This window comes from Aphis gossypii, chromosome 3, assembly GCF_020184175.1.
Source record: "Aphis gossypii isolate Hap1 chromosome 3, ASM2018417v2, whole genome shotgun sequence".
Lineage (NCBI taxonomy): Eukaryota > Metazoa > Arthropoda > Insecta > Hemiptera > Aphididae > Aphis > Aphis gossypii.
Genome location: NC_065532.1, coordinates 29,462,664 through 29,480,211, shown reverse-complemented (window position 1 = coordinate 29,480,211; position 17,548 = coordinate 29,462,664). Strand labels below are relative to the sequence as shown.

General features: G+C 29.8%; 1 protein-coding gene across 6 annotated transcripts in view; it reads left to right on the top strand.

Annotated features, from left to right (window-relative positions):
- The window catches only part of LOC114118954 (RING finger protein nhl-1), a 20,438-nt gene extending 3,026 nt beyond the window's left edge, over nt 1-17,412 (top strand). Inside the window, exons 1-14 of one of the 6 annotated variants that reach the window (XM_027980394.2) lie at nt 8,677-8,824; nt 9,231-9,406; nt 9,498-9,776; nt 9,865-11,091; nt 11,153-11,318; nt 11,392-11,625; nt 13,277-13,544; nt 13,613-14,007; nt 14,413-14,661; nt 14,750-14,922; nt 15,007-15,147; nt 15,214-15,354; nt 16,068-16,285; nt 16,988-17,412. In XM_027980394.2, the coding sequence (XP_027836195.1) occupies nt 9,272-9,406; nt 9,498-9,776; nt 9,865-11,091; nt 11,153-11,318; nt 11,392-11,625; nt 13,277-13,544; nt 13,613-14,007; nt 14,413-14,661; nt 14,750-14,922; nt 15,007-15,147; nt 15,214-15,354; nt 16,068-16,285; nt 16,988-17,201 (3,840 nt within the window). In that variant the 5' untranslated portion in view covers nt 8,677-8,824; nt 9,231-9,271 and the 3' untranslated portion in view covers nt 17,202-17,412. Of the gene's footprint in view, nt 1-8,676; nt 8,825-9,230; nt 9,407-9,497; nt 9,777-9,864; nt 11,092-11,152; nt 11,319-11,391; nt 11,626-13,276; nt 13,545-13,612; nt 14,008-14,412; nt 14,662-14,749; nt 14,923-15,006; nt 15,148-15,213; nt 15,355-16,067; nt 16,286-16,987 lie in introns of those variants that run through there. The other 5 variants (XM_027980397.2, XM_027980399.2, XM_027980398.2 and 2 more) reach the window with 5 other exon arrangements.
- The last annotated feature ends 136 nt before the right edge of the window (nt 17,413-17,548 follow it).

The following is a 17,548-nucleotide window of genomic DNA, read 5'->3' as shown; positions in this document are numbered from 1 at the left end:
TTAATAAGAAAACAGTGTCTTGCCGGTTAGGTAATCCTATAACTACAATGTAGCTGTGGCGATGACGAAGAATAAAAAAAGTTGAGAGGGTGAGAGGGGTTGGACTTCCTATTAAACAGATTTTTAAACCAATATAAAAACAATCATAATTAAAACACGGTACAACGGTGCGGTGGTTCATCTACATATATATTGAAAACCAGTAAAAAGGGACCGATATCGAATAACGAAAAAGGAAGAAAAAAGACGAAACCCCGTAATAGCACAATGGAGGCCAGCGAGATTATTATTACCGACGACCGGATGTGATTAAATTGTTTTACATTGACGATTACTCTCAAGACTTATCGGCAGTAATATACGTAATTTGGGATTGGAAAGAGTGAAGAGACTAAATTTCTTACGCATTTTTATTAAAAAAAATATTGTGTCCCTTGTACACAGCACTTGGTACAAACTCCAAACATTTAAAAAATTATAAAAATAAGTTACTATTATTATTTATTTTGTTTACTATAGTAATATTATAATATTATAGATTATATCGGTTATAAATCATGACAGTTGACACTGTATTTGTATTGTAGTAAGATGGTAAAATAATAATTTTTTAATCATTCAATTTTTATTAATATTGCTGGTTTTAATAATATAATATCTATAAGGCACCTATTACTAATTCACATGCCGTTTGATAGTAAACTAGTTGATCAAACACACATTAAAAATATTCAAACTATAAATTCGCATATTTTTTTGTTATACCTACAAAAATAAACTATGATATTTTTTCCAAGATGTCATGTATTTTATTATCTCAAATAAAAGTAGGTATCATCATATAAAAAAAAAGACACAAATAATGAAAAAGCAATAAATTGTACAGGAATAGTACAATTATAGAGTTCTCGTTGGTGTCGGTCAATGAATCGTTGTTTTTGTTCCACAACAAAACAAAACTTAAAATAAAATATAATATTATGATACGTCATACTTCCGTATAGTAATGATTTGTATTAATAGCGTAACGATAAAAACAGACCAATCAACTTATACACACATAAACCGTAGAAAGTGTGCCATAATAAAAACCAAAAAGAAAGAAATAAAGAAAGAGAAGGCATGGTGGAAAAAATTTTCAGCACAATATTTAAAGGGTCGCGTGGTGGACACACAAAGGCGGTTTGTGTCCAAGCCAAATTCGCACAATAAACACTGGCTCCGATCCAGGTCTCAAGCCTCGGTTGCTATCTAAAACTTCCCTAGGCATCTAATTATAAAACACAGACTAGCGCATATTATATATACAAAAGGGGTGGGTGAACAATTCGAACCCGAACAGGAGGTGTGGCGAAGAGATTTTCTATGCATTTTTGCATGTAACCTAGGAAAAGGTATTTCTCCGAACCTTTGTAAACTAATTCAAAAGGATCCCGTAAACTTGACACGAGAAACAAAAAAATGAGTTCATTTGGAAGTCCGGAACATTTTTCATTTTTTTCTTATCGAAAACAAATTTAATATTTTTTATATATCAGCTGTATATCTGTGTGAGTTTAATAGCTTAACTAGACGTTTAATCGATTGAAATATTATCAAAAATGTTATTCTGTTTAAATTGCATAATATTTTATCTTATTTTTCAACAGTTCAATTGAGCACCGAATATAATATAATTAATTAATCAATTGACTTAACGAATCGTTCAAAATAACAAATCATATTTTATTTTGGTTTTTTTTTTTTTTAGACGCGTGTATAAAAATAAAGCGTACAAAAGTGCTAATTATTCTTATTCTTGTTGTATTGTTATACTACACGTTTACACTCTATATTATATTATATTGTTTTAAAATGTATAGTAAAACTAGATCGACCTTTACCTTTTTGCTAAATACCATAAATTGTTTTCGATTTTATAAAATAACAAGATCAACCTTTTTAATAACATTAAATATTTGAGTTAATTATCTAATTTAATAATTGATTCAGTAAACATAACTTTATTACTCAAACTATACTTGTATCTTCTACAAATGCCTCACGGTGTAAAACTTTCATATAAAATAAATTAAATTAAATCGAAGTAACTGTATAAAAGTAAATAAACTTACCAACCTAATAATTTTAACTGTAAATGAACCTAACACCATAGCCTAACCAGTAACCATGCATGCATTGTAAAATCTATAATATTTTTTTTTTCTAAAATACTAAAATTCCAAAATAACAATTCATGACCTAATTCATTGGTAGATGAATAGATACCTACGTGTTAAACTTACTTATTTAATCTACTTATTTAATCTTAAAAATATTGAAGTTTTATTTATATTTATGAATAATGGTTTAAAAAATATTTTTAAGCAAAACCATAAAATCATTGTAACGTAAGATACAAATCGGTTATACTTAATAACATTAAGTATGATAAACTAGTTTTATAAAATATATAATGACATAATAATATTAATATTTAGTTAAATTTATTTAATTTTTTGAATAATAAAATTAAAACTTTGTTACGTTTTCATAATAACTTAATTTCAACTATACATAGTCCACTTTCAACAGTATAGTTACTCAGTGGCGTATTTAGGATGTATTTGAGGGAGGAAATATGACTAAAATAGTTTTTCTCCCTCCATTCGAAATACATGAAGATACTATCAATTTATTATAACTTTATACCTAATATGTTATATTATATATAGGGCTCGGATTTAAAAGCATAATAAGCAACAAAAAGAACACACGATTGTTTTAAAAATGCAAAAAAAAAGCATGAGCAAAAATTAACACAAACTAGTAACAAAAATTAATAAAACATTTTGAAAAATTAATTTAAATTAAAAAAAGAATTATTTACCATGTATTTCCTTAGATTTTCAATAGTGAATTTTTTAAAAAATTTCGGCTCTATTGTCCGACAGAATATTTTTATACGTAGAAAACAAACTCTCTATATCCACTGAAGTGATCGGTGCGTACTTCATATCAGAGGTGTTTGAAACCACACTAAATGTTAAAATTTGAAACGATCGATGTCGATGTTGTAGACATACTGACCGCAGTATCGGTACTGCAGGCTATATGTAAATCGATATTCTATACGTTTAATTATATTTAATAAACAAGCCGATAATGAAAACAATAGTAATCCAATAACCGCATTCTGGGTTTTTACATTTCTTATTAATTCATTTGTTTTTATTATAATATTATAATAAACATATAAAAAATCCACAGCTATAATAGTTTAAAAAAAATCATTTACATAAAAAAAGCAAAAAATAATTGGTTTATTTGGAATCAGAATGACGTGAAACGAATTTATGTATAAAAATTAGATATCAATCTCATATACAAAAAGCGTACGTTTTAAAATTCGAGCCCTAATTATATATATTCAATGAACATTGTTCATAGTAGGTGCATAAACCTTATAATTACAAAATATAACATTTAAATATACCTAATGAATTATTTATTTATTTATCATTTACAAAACAAACTATATCCTTCTAGGTTTTTAAGCTATTTCGTCAAAAATGTCTTCAACATCCAATCTTATGTTGTTAAGAATGTAAAGCTCTGTAAGTCCATTCAATCTTTACTAAAATTATAATAATATTCACAATTTAAGCAATTAATAAATACAACAAACATTTCATTAGTGAATATAGGGAATATATACCCCTTTCATACAATTTCTTAAATATGTTTTTAATCTTTTCATACAAGCAGTGATATAAGCCAAAAAAAAAGGTCAAGGGGAAAATGTATCTCCCTCGTCTATCCCCCCCCCCTGTAAATACGCTACTGTAGTTACTAAATTTAATTAATAATACCTCGGAGTAAAATCATCATGTAGATAATATAAACCTAAAATATATGCTTCTAAAATGTACTGAATGCATTTCTTCTTACGAATCTGATTCAAATACAACCGTTATAGGTACCTATATGGTATACACTATTATGATAATATAATATATTATGCCATACAAAGCACGTCTTGTTAACGATGAACGAATCACAAAATTATTATTGTCGTACAAGTATTATATTAAAACGTGAATTTGTAGATGTCCTGGATATATTATTATGCTTATATACGAAGTAAGTTCGTCCTATTCTAACGGTTCAATTGCGTAAATAAACTCATTGTTGCATTGAATTGTAAGGGTTCGAATCCCGTCAGTGTAAACAATCACGTTTTAAAACGCTAATAACGATATTTGTTAAAATGAGCACTGATTTGTGCAGTAAAACATTGAACTGAAAATTAATTATGTCTTGTATCACTATCATCGTTTATATCGTATAATTAGTTACGATGCTAAACGAGCCCGCCCCCCGGCTGACAAGATAATTGATACGATTTGTGTATGTTCGTTTCGTGAACATAATATTATACGATATTTATTTATACACTACAACTGTATATATAATCAAATTGAAATGATCGGTGGCCACAGCCCCTGTGGGCATGGTGTGAACGGTATCGGACAAAACAATAAATTTATGTACATTAATCAACAATAAATCTTTGCAGAGTGGGTACTTACACACTAGCTCGCGCACGCATTTAAGAGGGGTAGGTACCGACTACCGAGCGTGGTAAAAATATTCTTAAACGAGCAAATACTATAAAAGACTCGACTTATAAGTTAGTTTTCACTCGACTCTGGTGTTGCAAAACGTTAACTTAATTATATAAGTATATATTAAAATACTTTACTTAATTTGTTATAAGTATTTGAACACATTTACAAAACCAACATTATTTGATATTAAATTATCAAAAAACGTCTAAAACTTGTGTATTTACTGTTTATACAAAATACAAATTATTATTACAATACATTTATTTAGTCAAAATGGAATTAACGGAAGTATATAAGGAGATTTCGTTAGCGAGAAGCATTAGTGTTTAAGAGGTAGATGTTTATGAATATTTACGTACCTTAGGTACAAATTTTTCCATGCGTCTGGCAAATAATGAATAAGTACTTTAATGGCAGAAAAAAAAACACTCAACTGCAAAAATAATTGATGGGGAAATGTTGATTTTTTTTTTTTTTTTTGAATAATTATTGAAGGTTTTCTTTTACCTTTAGAAATTAACTTTATATTTAAAGTCATTACGTCGTTGCTTGCTCGTTTTTCTTTATAAAAGAATAATTTTCCCCTCTCATTATTAAATGCTTTTTTTTCTCCTGGAGCCTGATAATGTAGCACGTGTCTGTCAAAACGTGTCTCCCAATTTATCGTAGGCCCGAGATTGATTGCACTGGGAATACCACGTACCGGTTGTGACGCCAATTTTCTTTGGCCGTCATGGCGGTACCACTATGTACTCTCGTGACCCATTTTATTTTGACCGTTCTACGCCATCGCCCATCCCTCTAAAATTCATCTCTTGTGACGTATCCGGAATTAAACCCCTACTGCGCTGACCCATTGGGAATATGACGGTTTAAATATTATTTAAATGCCATTTTGAACTATAGAAATGACAAAATAATTTGAATCCACTTGAAACGGGAAATGGGACTTTTGTATGTGATAATAAAACCGTTTATAAGAGTGATATATGAGTTTCCGTATTTTTTTTTAATATATATATACTCATAATTTTAATACGCGTTTTACAGTCATGCTTTCAAGTTTTATTCACTGATCAATTGAAACAAGATATAAAACTGTTTTTAATGTATAATCTGTTAAGATAATAAACACGGAAAATGCTGCAATAACATTATATTAAGCACCAATATAAAAACTTTTATATAATATATGTATAAATAATATTCACTTAATCGTTGAATAAAGTTATCGTATGTATATATTATATTATTTATCTAAAATAAAATATTTAATAATGCAACCCTATACAGTATACATAAACAAAAATATTGATAAGTAAGTACTAGTTATTTCGTACATAATTCAATTGTAAATCTTTCGCCGTTTTTCAATATATAGTTGAGAACCAATATAGTTGGGTTACTTATATTTTTACTATACATATATATAACTATCGTATTCTTTCGAATGAAACCGTGACGTAACACCTACGTCAACTCAAAATTACATTATATAACATCTTTTGCACTTTAATGTAGTTTTTGCAGTTAAGGAATACCAGCTATTTTTCGTTACGTGATTAAAATTCTATTATCACCCGCGTAGCATCGCACTTACAGTAGCGTGTAATAATGTAAGATGCGCGTCATGGTGGATGTTGCGTATATTATATATTTTTATGAATTATGAATATATGATAAAGGTGTAGATAAGTACACACTTCTCCGTGAATGATTTTGTAAACGTCGCGACTGCAAAAACGAAAAATTCTATAAATACTATATCTACTATCATATTATGCGTACCTATACGCTGAATTTAAATTCGACGCGATTTGAATTCCGCGTGACTGGAACGTTTCGCATTTTACACCAAATCCAAACAGTGTATCTTATGTGAGAAATGAACACAGGTGCAGGAGATATTCGGTGTATACTTTACGGAAAACCGAAGTACGACACATGCTTAGAATTAGAGAATAATGTGGATACCGGAGAAAAAGTTTAGATTCGCTAAAAAGGTCGACGGTCGTACACGTGTTTGCGATTCACTTGTTTTCCCAAGAGCACATTTTCACCGTCTTATCGAACGGTATCGTTAAAATGTCATTTTATTTTACAAAATAAAAATAAATGTATGTAGAAGTCGTGCAGGTGCGCGCACATAATATATATTTAGTATTTACTCGATGATAACCGGATTTATTCGTTGGCGAAAAAAGTTTGCATTGTAACAAAAATGGGTATACTTGCTTATTATTATAATTATATTATTACATCATCTATACTCGTATGTAAAAAAAAAAAAACTTATTTGTATCAATGTTAATTTCGTATTACAGAGTATTATAAGCCAATGTACATGGTATATAGTATATCATTATGTATATTTTTGTAGTATAATAAGTATCGATACACGAGAAATATGTATACATCGTATACCACGTGTATTGTATTAAAGCTAATGAACTATACGCGTCTTGTTTTATATATTTTATGCTCTGTAACAGTATTTATATATTTAACAGTAGTACATATACATGTTGTAAAGCATTGATCCTTCTTTTTATTTTAATATCGCTTTCAAGAATACTGTTTTTTTTTTTGCTTATCAAAATAAGTAACCGTAAAAATGTTATTGGCTTTAGTGCGTATACAATTCAACAACACTCTAATATTAAAATTCATGAAATGAATAAATATATTTTTCGTGAATTCTACATTAGTGATGTGTTAACAAAACTTTGAATAATAATATAATCGTCTCCTGTTAAAAAGGAAATAAAAAACTCTAAACTCCATAATATTAGTATTATTTATTTTCAGGAGATTACTGAGCAAATAAAAATCGGTACTCTGAATTTTAAACGTTTTAGTATAATTTAGTCTATCTATTTAACAATTTTATTCACAACATATACATATAAGTTTAACTTTGTTTGAAACTTTTTAAATCGCCCATAAAGTGCAATGTTCTTTAAATCAGTATTTTCATATAACCTACTATGTTAAAAATAAAAAAAAAGTACACTCAATGAATTTAAAGAGTGTTATTTAAGATCGATATTTTAAATTGGTTTTCTAACTTTTATTCGTAAAATAAAATTTAACAATTTTATTTTATTTTGAACAGCAAAGTAATTAATCGAATATTTCAAGTAACCAGATAGATAACATGAAACTACAGACTCGTATAAGAATCTATATAATACCTAATGTAATGTGTTATATTTAAAGCAACTCAGAGGTTATCGCGTTTACTTATTTCTCATAAAAATGTACTCTCGTTACGAGTAAATTAGTAGCATATCTTTTTCAGTATTGGAACTTGGAAGTAAATAGTAATTTAAGAGATTACGTCTAGAAAACGGGTAGAATGATACTCAAAAAAGGATAGGAACAACACAGGGTGTGACGTTGTCAATAATAAAACCCCTAGGGTTGGGAGCAAACACAAACAGCTGCAATAGTTCCCACAGACTCATCAACTAAACAAATTATTAAATATTACTAATGCGTTCTTCGAGCAAAAACTGTTCTTTTTTTTAATTTCAAATCTTTGTACTCCTTTTTATTTTATTTTTTGGTCCATTTGAAATATGGTTTTTTACATCACCATCAATTCCTCTTTATCATTATTATTGCATTATAAACTAATACATTTGATACGGTGCGAATGCGAAATTATTTAATTTTCATAAATAACACCTTGATAGTAGCAAATGACAAAACAATATTATTTTAATTTTTCAAATGCAAGTAAAGAAAATAATAATATATGTCTAACCCACACGGGTTCACAACATATGGATGCCAAAAATACTGTAATCGGCAGCGTTCACACTGTATCTAGCGCGTCGTTATTAGTCAACATGACCAAGTACTTCATAATAGATATACAATTATCAAATAGACTTCAAGTTCATCCAAATTTAATAAATACAAGTTGCGCAAAACATTTTATGCTTTTTCCGTCTTGAAATAAACTCCCACGTAAACGAACTCATACTGACTAACGACGGGATGCGACAAGGTGAACGCTAGGATCGGATTCACTCAGCAAACATTTCTATTTATAGATACTTCGTAACCGTATCTACAAAATATTTTATGTTCTTAGTCTCAGTCACTGATTTGCTACTGTACCGTGTGCTACGCTAAAAATACGATGACCAACTGTATCGGAAGCATTTTATTATAATATTACAAACTGGAAATTGGAATTTTTCGAGGTAATTTGTGACCGTTTTGCATATATAACAATTATTATGGTATTGTATACTTTATAAATATATTTTATTCAATAGCGGGTGGATAGTCGGAAGACTAAACTCCGAACATTTATAGAATATATATATGTATATATATATTGAAGCTGTTAAATTGCAAGTACAATAATAGGTACTCTGCGTCTTATTATTAATATAGTTGTTACATGCGTTTAAGTGACAAAAATCATACCAAAAATAAAATACACATAGTTATGTATTCATATATATACCTATATTATATAGGTATATATTAATAATTGTAAACGTAGATATATCTTTTATTTAATATTTGGTTTAAACAAGAAGTTTTGATTGTATTATTTAAATTAAATTTACTAAGTTCATAATCAATTTTATATTGTTGTAGTAAACAAGTAAAACAAAACTCAATTGAAAGGATAAGACAAAATGGAACAGTTCGAGCAACTGCTGACATGCGCAATATGTCTGGATAGGTACAGAAATCCGAAATTGCTACCATGCCAGCATTCGTTTTGTATGGAACCATGTATGGACGGTTTAGTGGACTATGTTCGAAGACAAGTAATCACATTATTATATAATTATATTATATTTATTTTTACGATACAGTCGTTTCATCGAACAGTAACAATAATTAAATATTTGTTAACAGGTAAAATGTCCGGAATGTCGAGCGGAACATCGAATACCGTACAATGGTGTTCAAGGATATCCAACAAATGTAACTCTACAGCGTTTCTTGGAACTTCATATAGAAATTACTGGAGAGTTACCAGATCCAACGAGTGGACAAATAATGAAACGTTGTGGTGTATGTTCAGAAAAAGCATACGTGACATCTTGCGTTCATTGCGAAAAAGAAGTATGTTCGGACTGCAAAGGCGCTCATATGGATATTTTAAGGAGAGAAATAGCCCGAATTAATAATCAAGTAAACATTTAATTTTAGTACATATTATATAGGTACATATTTATAATTTAAATGTTTGGATTTAAAACATAAATTTATTACTTTACAGGTTAGGCGGGCATTACATAGACTATCAGATATGCTTGCTGGTGTAGAAAAGAATATGTTGACTTTGCAACAAAATTGCACTTCAGTTACCGAAGAAGTAGATGAAATTTATCGCAGATTGGCCAAAGCTTTAAAAGATCGTACTGAACATCTTAGAGGAGAAATCGATCGATATTTATCAACAGAATTAAAAAATTTGTGCAATCTTAAAGAAAATTTAGATATTGAAATATCTAATATACAAAGTAATTGTGATCTAGCAGATAAACACATGCAATCAGATGACGTAGAATGGGAAGACAGTGAACTTATGGATGCTAAAGAAATATTTTTGAAAACAGTAGATTTTATTAGAAATTTCGAAACAGAAATCGGTGATTACAGCAGAAGAGCGAAATTTTTAATGGCTCATGACCCAAATCAATTAGTCATGCACGTCGCCAGTTATGGTGAGCTTACTATTCATGCTCCACATCAAGCATTTACTGCCAGTTCAAATTCTCTTCAAGCTCCAAGTCCAGGCCTTATGCGATCCAAGAGTGACCATAGACTGGCTTCGCAATACCGACAAGATGAAAGAAATGCATATGAACCAGGTGGTGAAATCGGTGGAAGAGTATCGCCGCTAGGTGGTAGAAAATTCGGTGAAAGATATCAAAGTCGCTATTCACGTGGTGGAGATAGAAATGATTACGATGCAGACACGACGCATGACAACGAAAATAGAAGTTCAGCAAGATCCAGGATCAGATCTAGACTTGGAAGACATGGTTTAAATGAAAATACAGACTCTGATACGGATTCAAGATCAGTGCGTTTCTCCGAAACAAATACTGTACACCGTGAAAGAGAACGTGTTTTAGACACTGAAGATGTGGCAAAAGGTCCATTAAGTGGTATCACTAGATTATATGATTCACCAAGAGTCATGAAAAGGCTGTTAGAAAGTGAGAACAAAGATAAAAAATCTGAAGCCGCCCCTAAACCCCAACCTCAGCCAGTTCAGCAACCAAAAAAAGTTACTCCACAAGCAACACCACAGAGACAACTAAGCGAAGACGATGAAATAGCAAGGATAAAACGTCAAAACAAAACTGCTTCTACATCGTCTGATACAGAACGAAGAGATAGAGTTAGTACAATTAAGAGAGATGACTCGAGAGATTCCAATAGGTCAAATACGCCAGCAGACAGTGCTCGGAAGACGCCTGCACCTGAACCATTACCAGTAAGATAAAAATAAAAATTTAAAAAAATTAACAATCTATAAAAATATATGTACTTTATAGACCGATACCCAGGAATCGTCCGAAAGTGAGTCTGAAGAAGATTCAGTTGAAGCAGTTGAACAGAGGAAACCTACACCTGCCAGAACTACATTTCCTCCATCCACGTCAGCTGCAACAACAGATTCGAGACGGTCCTCCACAGCATCTGATAACTTAGCATCAAAAGGTAATATAAATTATTATATTATTCAAATTCACTCTAAATTCTCTAATACAGTAAGTATTTTTATTGGTCTTAGTAAATACTAGACTAAAATCTAATAGATCAGACAGTATTGAAAGTACATGCTCCTCAGAAACTCCCGGAACGCCGGTACGAAGAAACGCCGGAGGTACGTACACATCTGACGAAGTGAAACAATCGCCAGTTAGTTCAAGTTCAGGAAGTACAACGCCACGAGCTAGATTTTCTTCGGTTTCTTCAAAAAGAGATTCAGCAACACCGACAAATTCTCGAAGTTACAGTGTTACGGGTAATGCATTTAAATATTTTACAATTACGGTGATATGTGTAATTATTTACTTATGGAAATCCCATACATAATGTATATAATCCAACAAATAATAATGTACTTACCATTTAAAAAATTGATTTATTATTAATTATTAATTAATAATAAGATAACATTAAACAACGTAGAATACAATTATCTAATTTTACATTACAACGATATTCAAAATTATATACCTTACTAACTTATACCTACTATTCAAATCGTTTTTATATTGTCTATAATTGTAAAAATAATATTGTGTGTAGCTTATAGCTTAGAGTATTTTATATTTTTATAACCAGCTTTTTTAATTATTAAATTTACTGACTATGATAGTTAGATTTATAATGGAAATATATATTTTATACTTAAATTTACTTTAAATACATAGACTAGAAAACTATTTTTGTTTCATATCACTAAGTACTACCTTTTAAATTACGACTATGCAAAAGTTTATTTTTATACTTTTAAATTTCTAAAGAAAAAAAATCGGTACGCAGAATCAATTCCATAGTTATACAATTATCCTAGATATTAAATATTAAATTCAAAAAAAATATGTAAGTAACACAACTTAATACTAACTATTTTATTTATAGCACATAGCACATTTAACCGGCTTTTGGATTTAGTTAATTATTACTAAATAATACAAATAAAATAACAAAAAAAAACTTTTAAGCGTCAAAAATTCTACATACAAAATAATACGAGTATATTGTATGTTTATGTATATTTTTAAGTATTTTAGAACTTTAGTTTCTTAGTGCTATTTATAAAATTATTGGTGATGGTTTTTTACTGATATTAGTACAAGTTCTATAATCATACGCATTAAATTAATTTATTTTGTATTTTTCATAAATCTTGTAATTTGTATAAAAATAAAAAAAGCTATTTAAATAATATGTAAGAAAAATACCCACTTATAATTGAACCGATGTCTAGATTCAAGTTAATTCTAGTTTTTATACATATATCAATTACTTTACAATTTTTAATGTAAATAAAAAAAAATATTTTTTCAAATCATTTTATTTTTTTTTTATTTTATGTTATGTTATAGCACATATTTTAAGAATTTTTTTTCATACTATAGCACACATGCCATTACTTTTTAGCGCAATAAATACCGAGTCCTGCATTTAACTTATTTAAAAAATATAAACGTACGAGTATATTTGCCCACCTAATATTTTTAGTTTAAACTAACACAATATAAAATATATTATAAAAAATATGTAAATATATTTAAGAACTGTCTGTACAAAAAATATACCGTTGAAAAATTACATATAGTTAGGTAAATTATATTAAATTAGATCACGATTATTCACTTTAAGAGCACCTCAATAACTATTATACCATTTTTAACAAATATAAAAAAATATTATTTTTTTTTTTTTTGTCAAACTAAATAGTAATTAGTAACACAATTAATACATGACATATATTTATTTTAACAAGTATACATATTATTATTTATTAAAAGTATTTTTTTGTTTTAATTTTAAAAAACATACCAATCAAATAAATTGTGACCAGCGTTTTTAAAAGAAGACCTGATAAAATGGTTTGTTTATTTAAAAAAAATATTTATTTTATTTCTATGCATACCAAATTATAGGTAACAATGAAAGTACTTCGAAAAAAGAAGAAATCGAAGACGAAGAAGAAGAAGAAGAAGAAGAAACGGAAACTTCGTCAGAATCATCCGAAACTGATACAGACGAAGATTCCGAGGATGCTAAACCAAAAACTCCTGTAAATAAAGGTATGGAAAAAACGGATATCGGACCGCTGTTGGCCAGAAGTGCTCAAGCTAGGGATAACGGTAGCGGCAGTAATAGCAGCTCAAGGAGAACTAGCCAAGACGAATCTTACACTAGATCACGGTTGTATAAATTAAGTTGCTAACAATGTTTATGATAACAACATTTCAACGGTTTAATTTTATGTTCAGGTACGGTACCAGTGGCTACAAATCACCGTCGTATCAGAGCCCCAGAGATGCCGATACATCATCTGCAGCGAGTGGTAGTAAGTACCTGAACAATACTCGAACCGAACCCGCCCCGCGGTTCACTAGCAGATTCCTAAAAACTAAAAGTATCCAAGAAGAAAATCCTAGCAAACCGAGTTACACCAGTGACAACAAATACACGTCAGACAAGGGCGGGTTATCACGGAGTAGAACCAGCGCTAATCTAGAAGAAGACCTTCCGGATGACACTAACACATCCACATACTCGCCGTATTCTAAAAACCATTATGGTTCAGATTTGTCCAGAAGTCGATCCAGTCACGCTTTAAAATCTCGGGAGACCTCACCCGATAGGCCTGTAACAAATGCTTCAGGTATTACTGACCGAACAACGACAAAAATATACACATAAAACATCATGCATGATAAAATATAATCATGCTAAAATTCAACGTAGTCCTACCATAAATACATATATATAATAATATAGTGTATGTATATATGGTTTAACAGTCCTAATACATACAATACGTCATACAAAACAGTTTAGAAAACAAACACATAACTCACACACCTCGGCTAGAAACATTATTATAGTCTATATATTATACCGTGGATATTTTAGTAAAACGTTGCTTGAAAATCGTTAGATTGCTATGCGTAGAAAATTATGAATCATGATCCCTGCAGAAATCAATAACACATTCACATCATAAAAATTAACGTAACGAAAATGGAAACTTATTATTTTTTACGACAACGCGTTTTTACTGTGCTAGCAGGAACAGGAGAAAAAGACGGCGCGGCTTTAAGCTCATGGGCTAGGTATCTGAAAAACAAATACGGAAACCGCGGTAAAGAAAATGCAGCCAAAGATAACGCGGCCGCCAGTTCTGCGTCAAGCTCGTCTTCGAGGCGACTTTCGCTAGGATTACCACTGCGGTCGAATTCCACTCACGTCGACAGTTCAGATGACGACCAAAAAAACATGCACAGCTCCCCCACCTCCCATACAATTATCGAAGCAGGTGCGTAATAATATAATTCATAAATCACCGTCTATAGTTATATTTATCTAATAATATTAAATTTAAAATGTTCGTGTGTATATTTTAGGTATGCAGGGCGTAGGTTCTACCCCTAGAGTTCAATACCTCCAAAAACGTCAATTGTTATTTAAGATCGGTGGTCGGGGGAGCGAGCCCGGATATTTTACGTGGCCCAGAGGTGTCGCTGTTGGTCCAGACAATCTAATCGTTGTAGCCGATTCTTCGAACCACAGGATCCAAGTACGTATATTAATATATTATACCGATAATGTATTATTAAATACAATAATAATAAAACAATCATATTTTACATATGCATAATAGGTATTTGATAACAGCGGAAAAATATTAAAAGACTTTGGGTCCTATGGAAACAGTGAAGGCGAATTCGATTGCCTGGCCGGAGTAGCTGTCAACCGTATTGGCCAATACATCATTGCAGATCGGTACAACCACAGAATACAAGTGAATTTGATTGATTAAAATCGATGTCTTCATAATTTAAAACAACTTGATTATTTATGTCTATAGGTGTTAGACCCGTCTGGTAGATTTTTAAGATCATTCGGAAGTCAAGGTTCTAGTGACGGTCGGTTCAATTATCCTTGGGGAATTACCACCGATGCTCTTGGGTTCATATATGTATGCGACAAAGAAAATCACAGAATCCAGGTAAACAAAAAATTATAAAAACTTTATTGAAAAATCCTAATCGTTCTACGAAAATACGGAATTAATACTTTTACTAAAGACTATAGCCGCATATAGGTAATAGGTACAAACCCATACATCTGTACACATTAATTTAAAATGTTTGCAAATTTGCAATTTAATTTTCTTTTTCCCTTTTACCGTTTACTTCCTAGTTGCAATAGTATTAATATTAGTTAAAGTTTATTTTACACAAACGTAAAATCTATCAAATTACCTCATTGACAGAAGTCGTGTCTTCTTAGAAACTATTTAAGTATCTACCTATCCAGAATTTCAAACAAAAGTAAATAAATATACATAACTTTTAATGCATTATCTAGGTACTTTAAAGTATAAAGTCTATACTAATAAGTGTAACGTAGCATAGCTATACGAATATTTTCACTACATTTTTTTAATCATTAATTATAAAATCTTAACTCACTGACTTTTTAAAAAGAACTTACTCAACACTAATTATAATATAGGTAATCGATCTAATTAGTAAAACTTAAATATAATATGTATTATATTAATGTAAAAATTAGGTAGATAGTAATAAATACCTATTATTTATTTTACTGGAGTAAAAATAAAAAAGTTATTATAATATATTTAATCCAATTTTGTAACAGAGATATAATATTATTATTCTACATATAATAATACCAAAATGTAATTTTATTCAACAGGTATTCCAATCAGATGGAACATTTGTCGGTAAATTTGGATCAAACGGAAATAAAATCGGACAACTGGAACACCCACATTACATTGCGGTGTCAAATACAAATAGAGTAATTGTTTCCGACTGCAATAACCATCGCATTCAGATTTTTGATGTCAACGGAAGAGTAATCAGTTCTTTTGGCACTGAAGGATCAGAAAATGGCCAATTTAAATTCCCCAAGTATGTAATACCTATTTCTTTATCAATTAATTTTTACAACACATATGTGGTATGTACACTAATCAATAAGTAGGTACCTACCTATACCATAAACGTAGTATATAATTGAAGATTATACCTCACTTAGGTTTTCATTTGACTGTGCAGTTATTTCCCACAGGAAAGTGAAAAGGGCACAAATCCTTAGATAGTTAATAACTACTAGTTATCTGAAACTTTTTGTCCTTGCCAACCAATACAAACCACAATTTTTTTAGACATAATCGTTTAGTGATACCTCCAATACAAATTATAAATCTGAGTTGGTATTTATTAAAGTCTACTTTAACTAAAATATTTCTAGAACTAATGTATAATAGATAGGTATGCAATTATATTGATTGTCTACCTCTATCAGCCACTGCCACGATTTTCCTCGAACATAATTTATTGATTGATTGATAAAAGTAATTTCAAACCCAATAATTCAAATCACAATTATTAAACTCATTTAAATACTATTTTGGCATCAAAAGATATAGAAGTACAACTAAAAAATACCTAATTTACTTATATTATATAAACTGATAATGATAATACGTGTCTAATGTACTCAAACACAAAATTATACTATACAATATAATATATTTTTACAGAAGTATGTTGTTGAGTAAATAGTTTATTATAATCTCATACCAATTAACAATGCAATTAACTTTTCAGAGGTGTAGCTGTAGATGACCAAGGATACATACTGGTGGCAGATTCTGGAAACAATCGCATACAAATTTTTCATCCTGACTCAACGTTCCTGAGAGCTTTTGGTGGCTGGGGATGTGGTGATGGAGAGTTCAAAGGACTTGAAGGCATCGCTGTTATGTCCAATGGAAACATATTAGTCTGCGACCGAGAGAATCATAGGGTTCAAGTTTTCTAATTTTATGCGTTTCTCACTTAATAGTAAAAGTTATGCAAATCATGTATATAATTATAGTATTGACATTAGATCATAACTTCTTCATATGGCTTTAAAAATTAATACTTGAAGAATTTTACTGTTTTTTTTTTATTTTATTATATATATAAAATATATATATGTATAACAAACAAATGTTACAATATAATAAAATGACTTACAAAACCATGAATTGATTATTGTATGAATAGTAACATAAAAAATTAAAAGAATAGGTAACATTCAAAATCCAAACCACCGATGGATATAAAATGTGAATTATACTTTAATTACAAAATATATGTATGCCAAATAATATATATCTACCA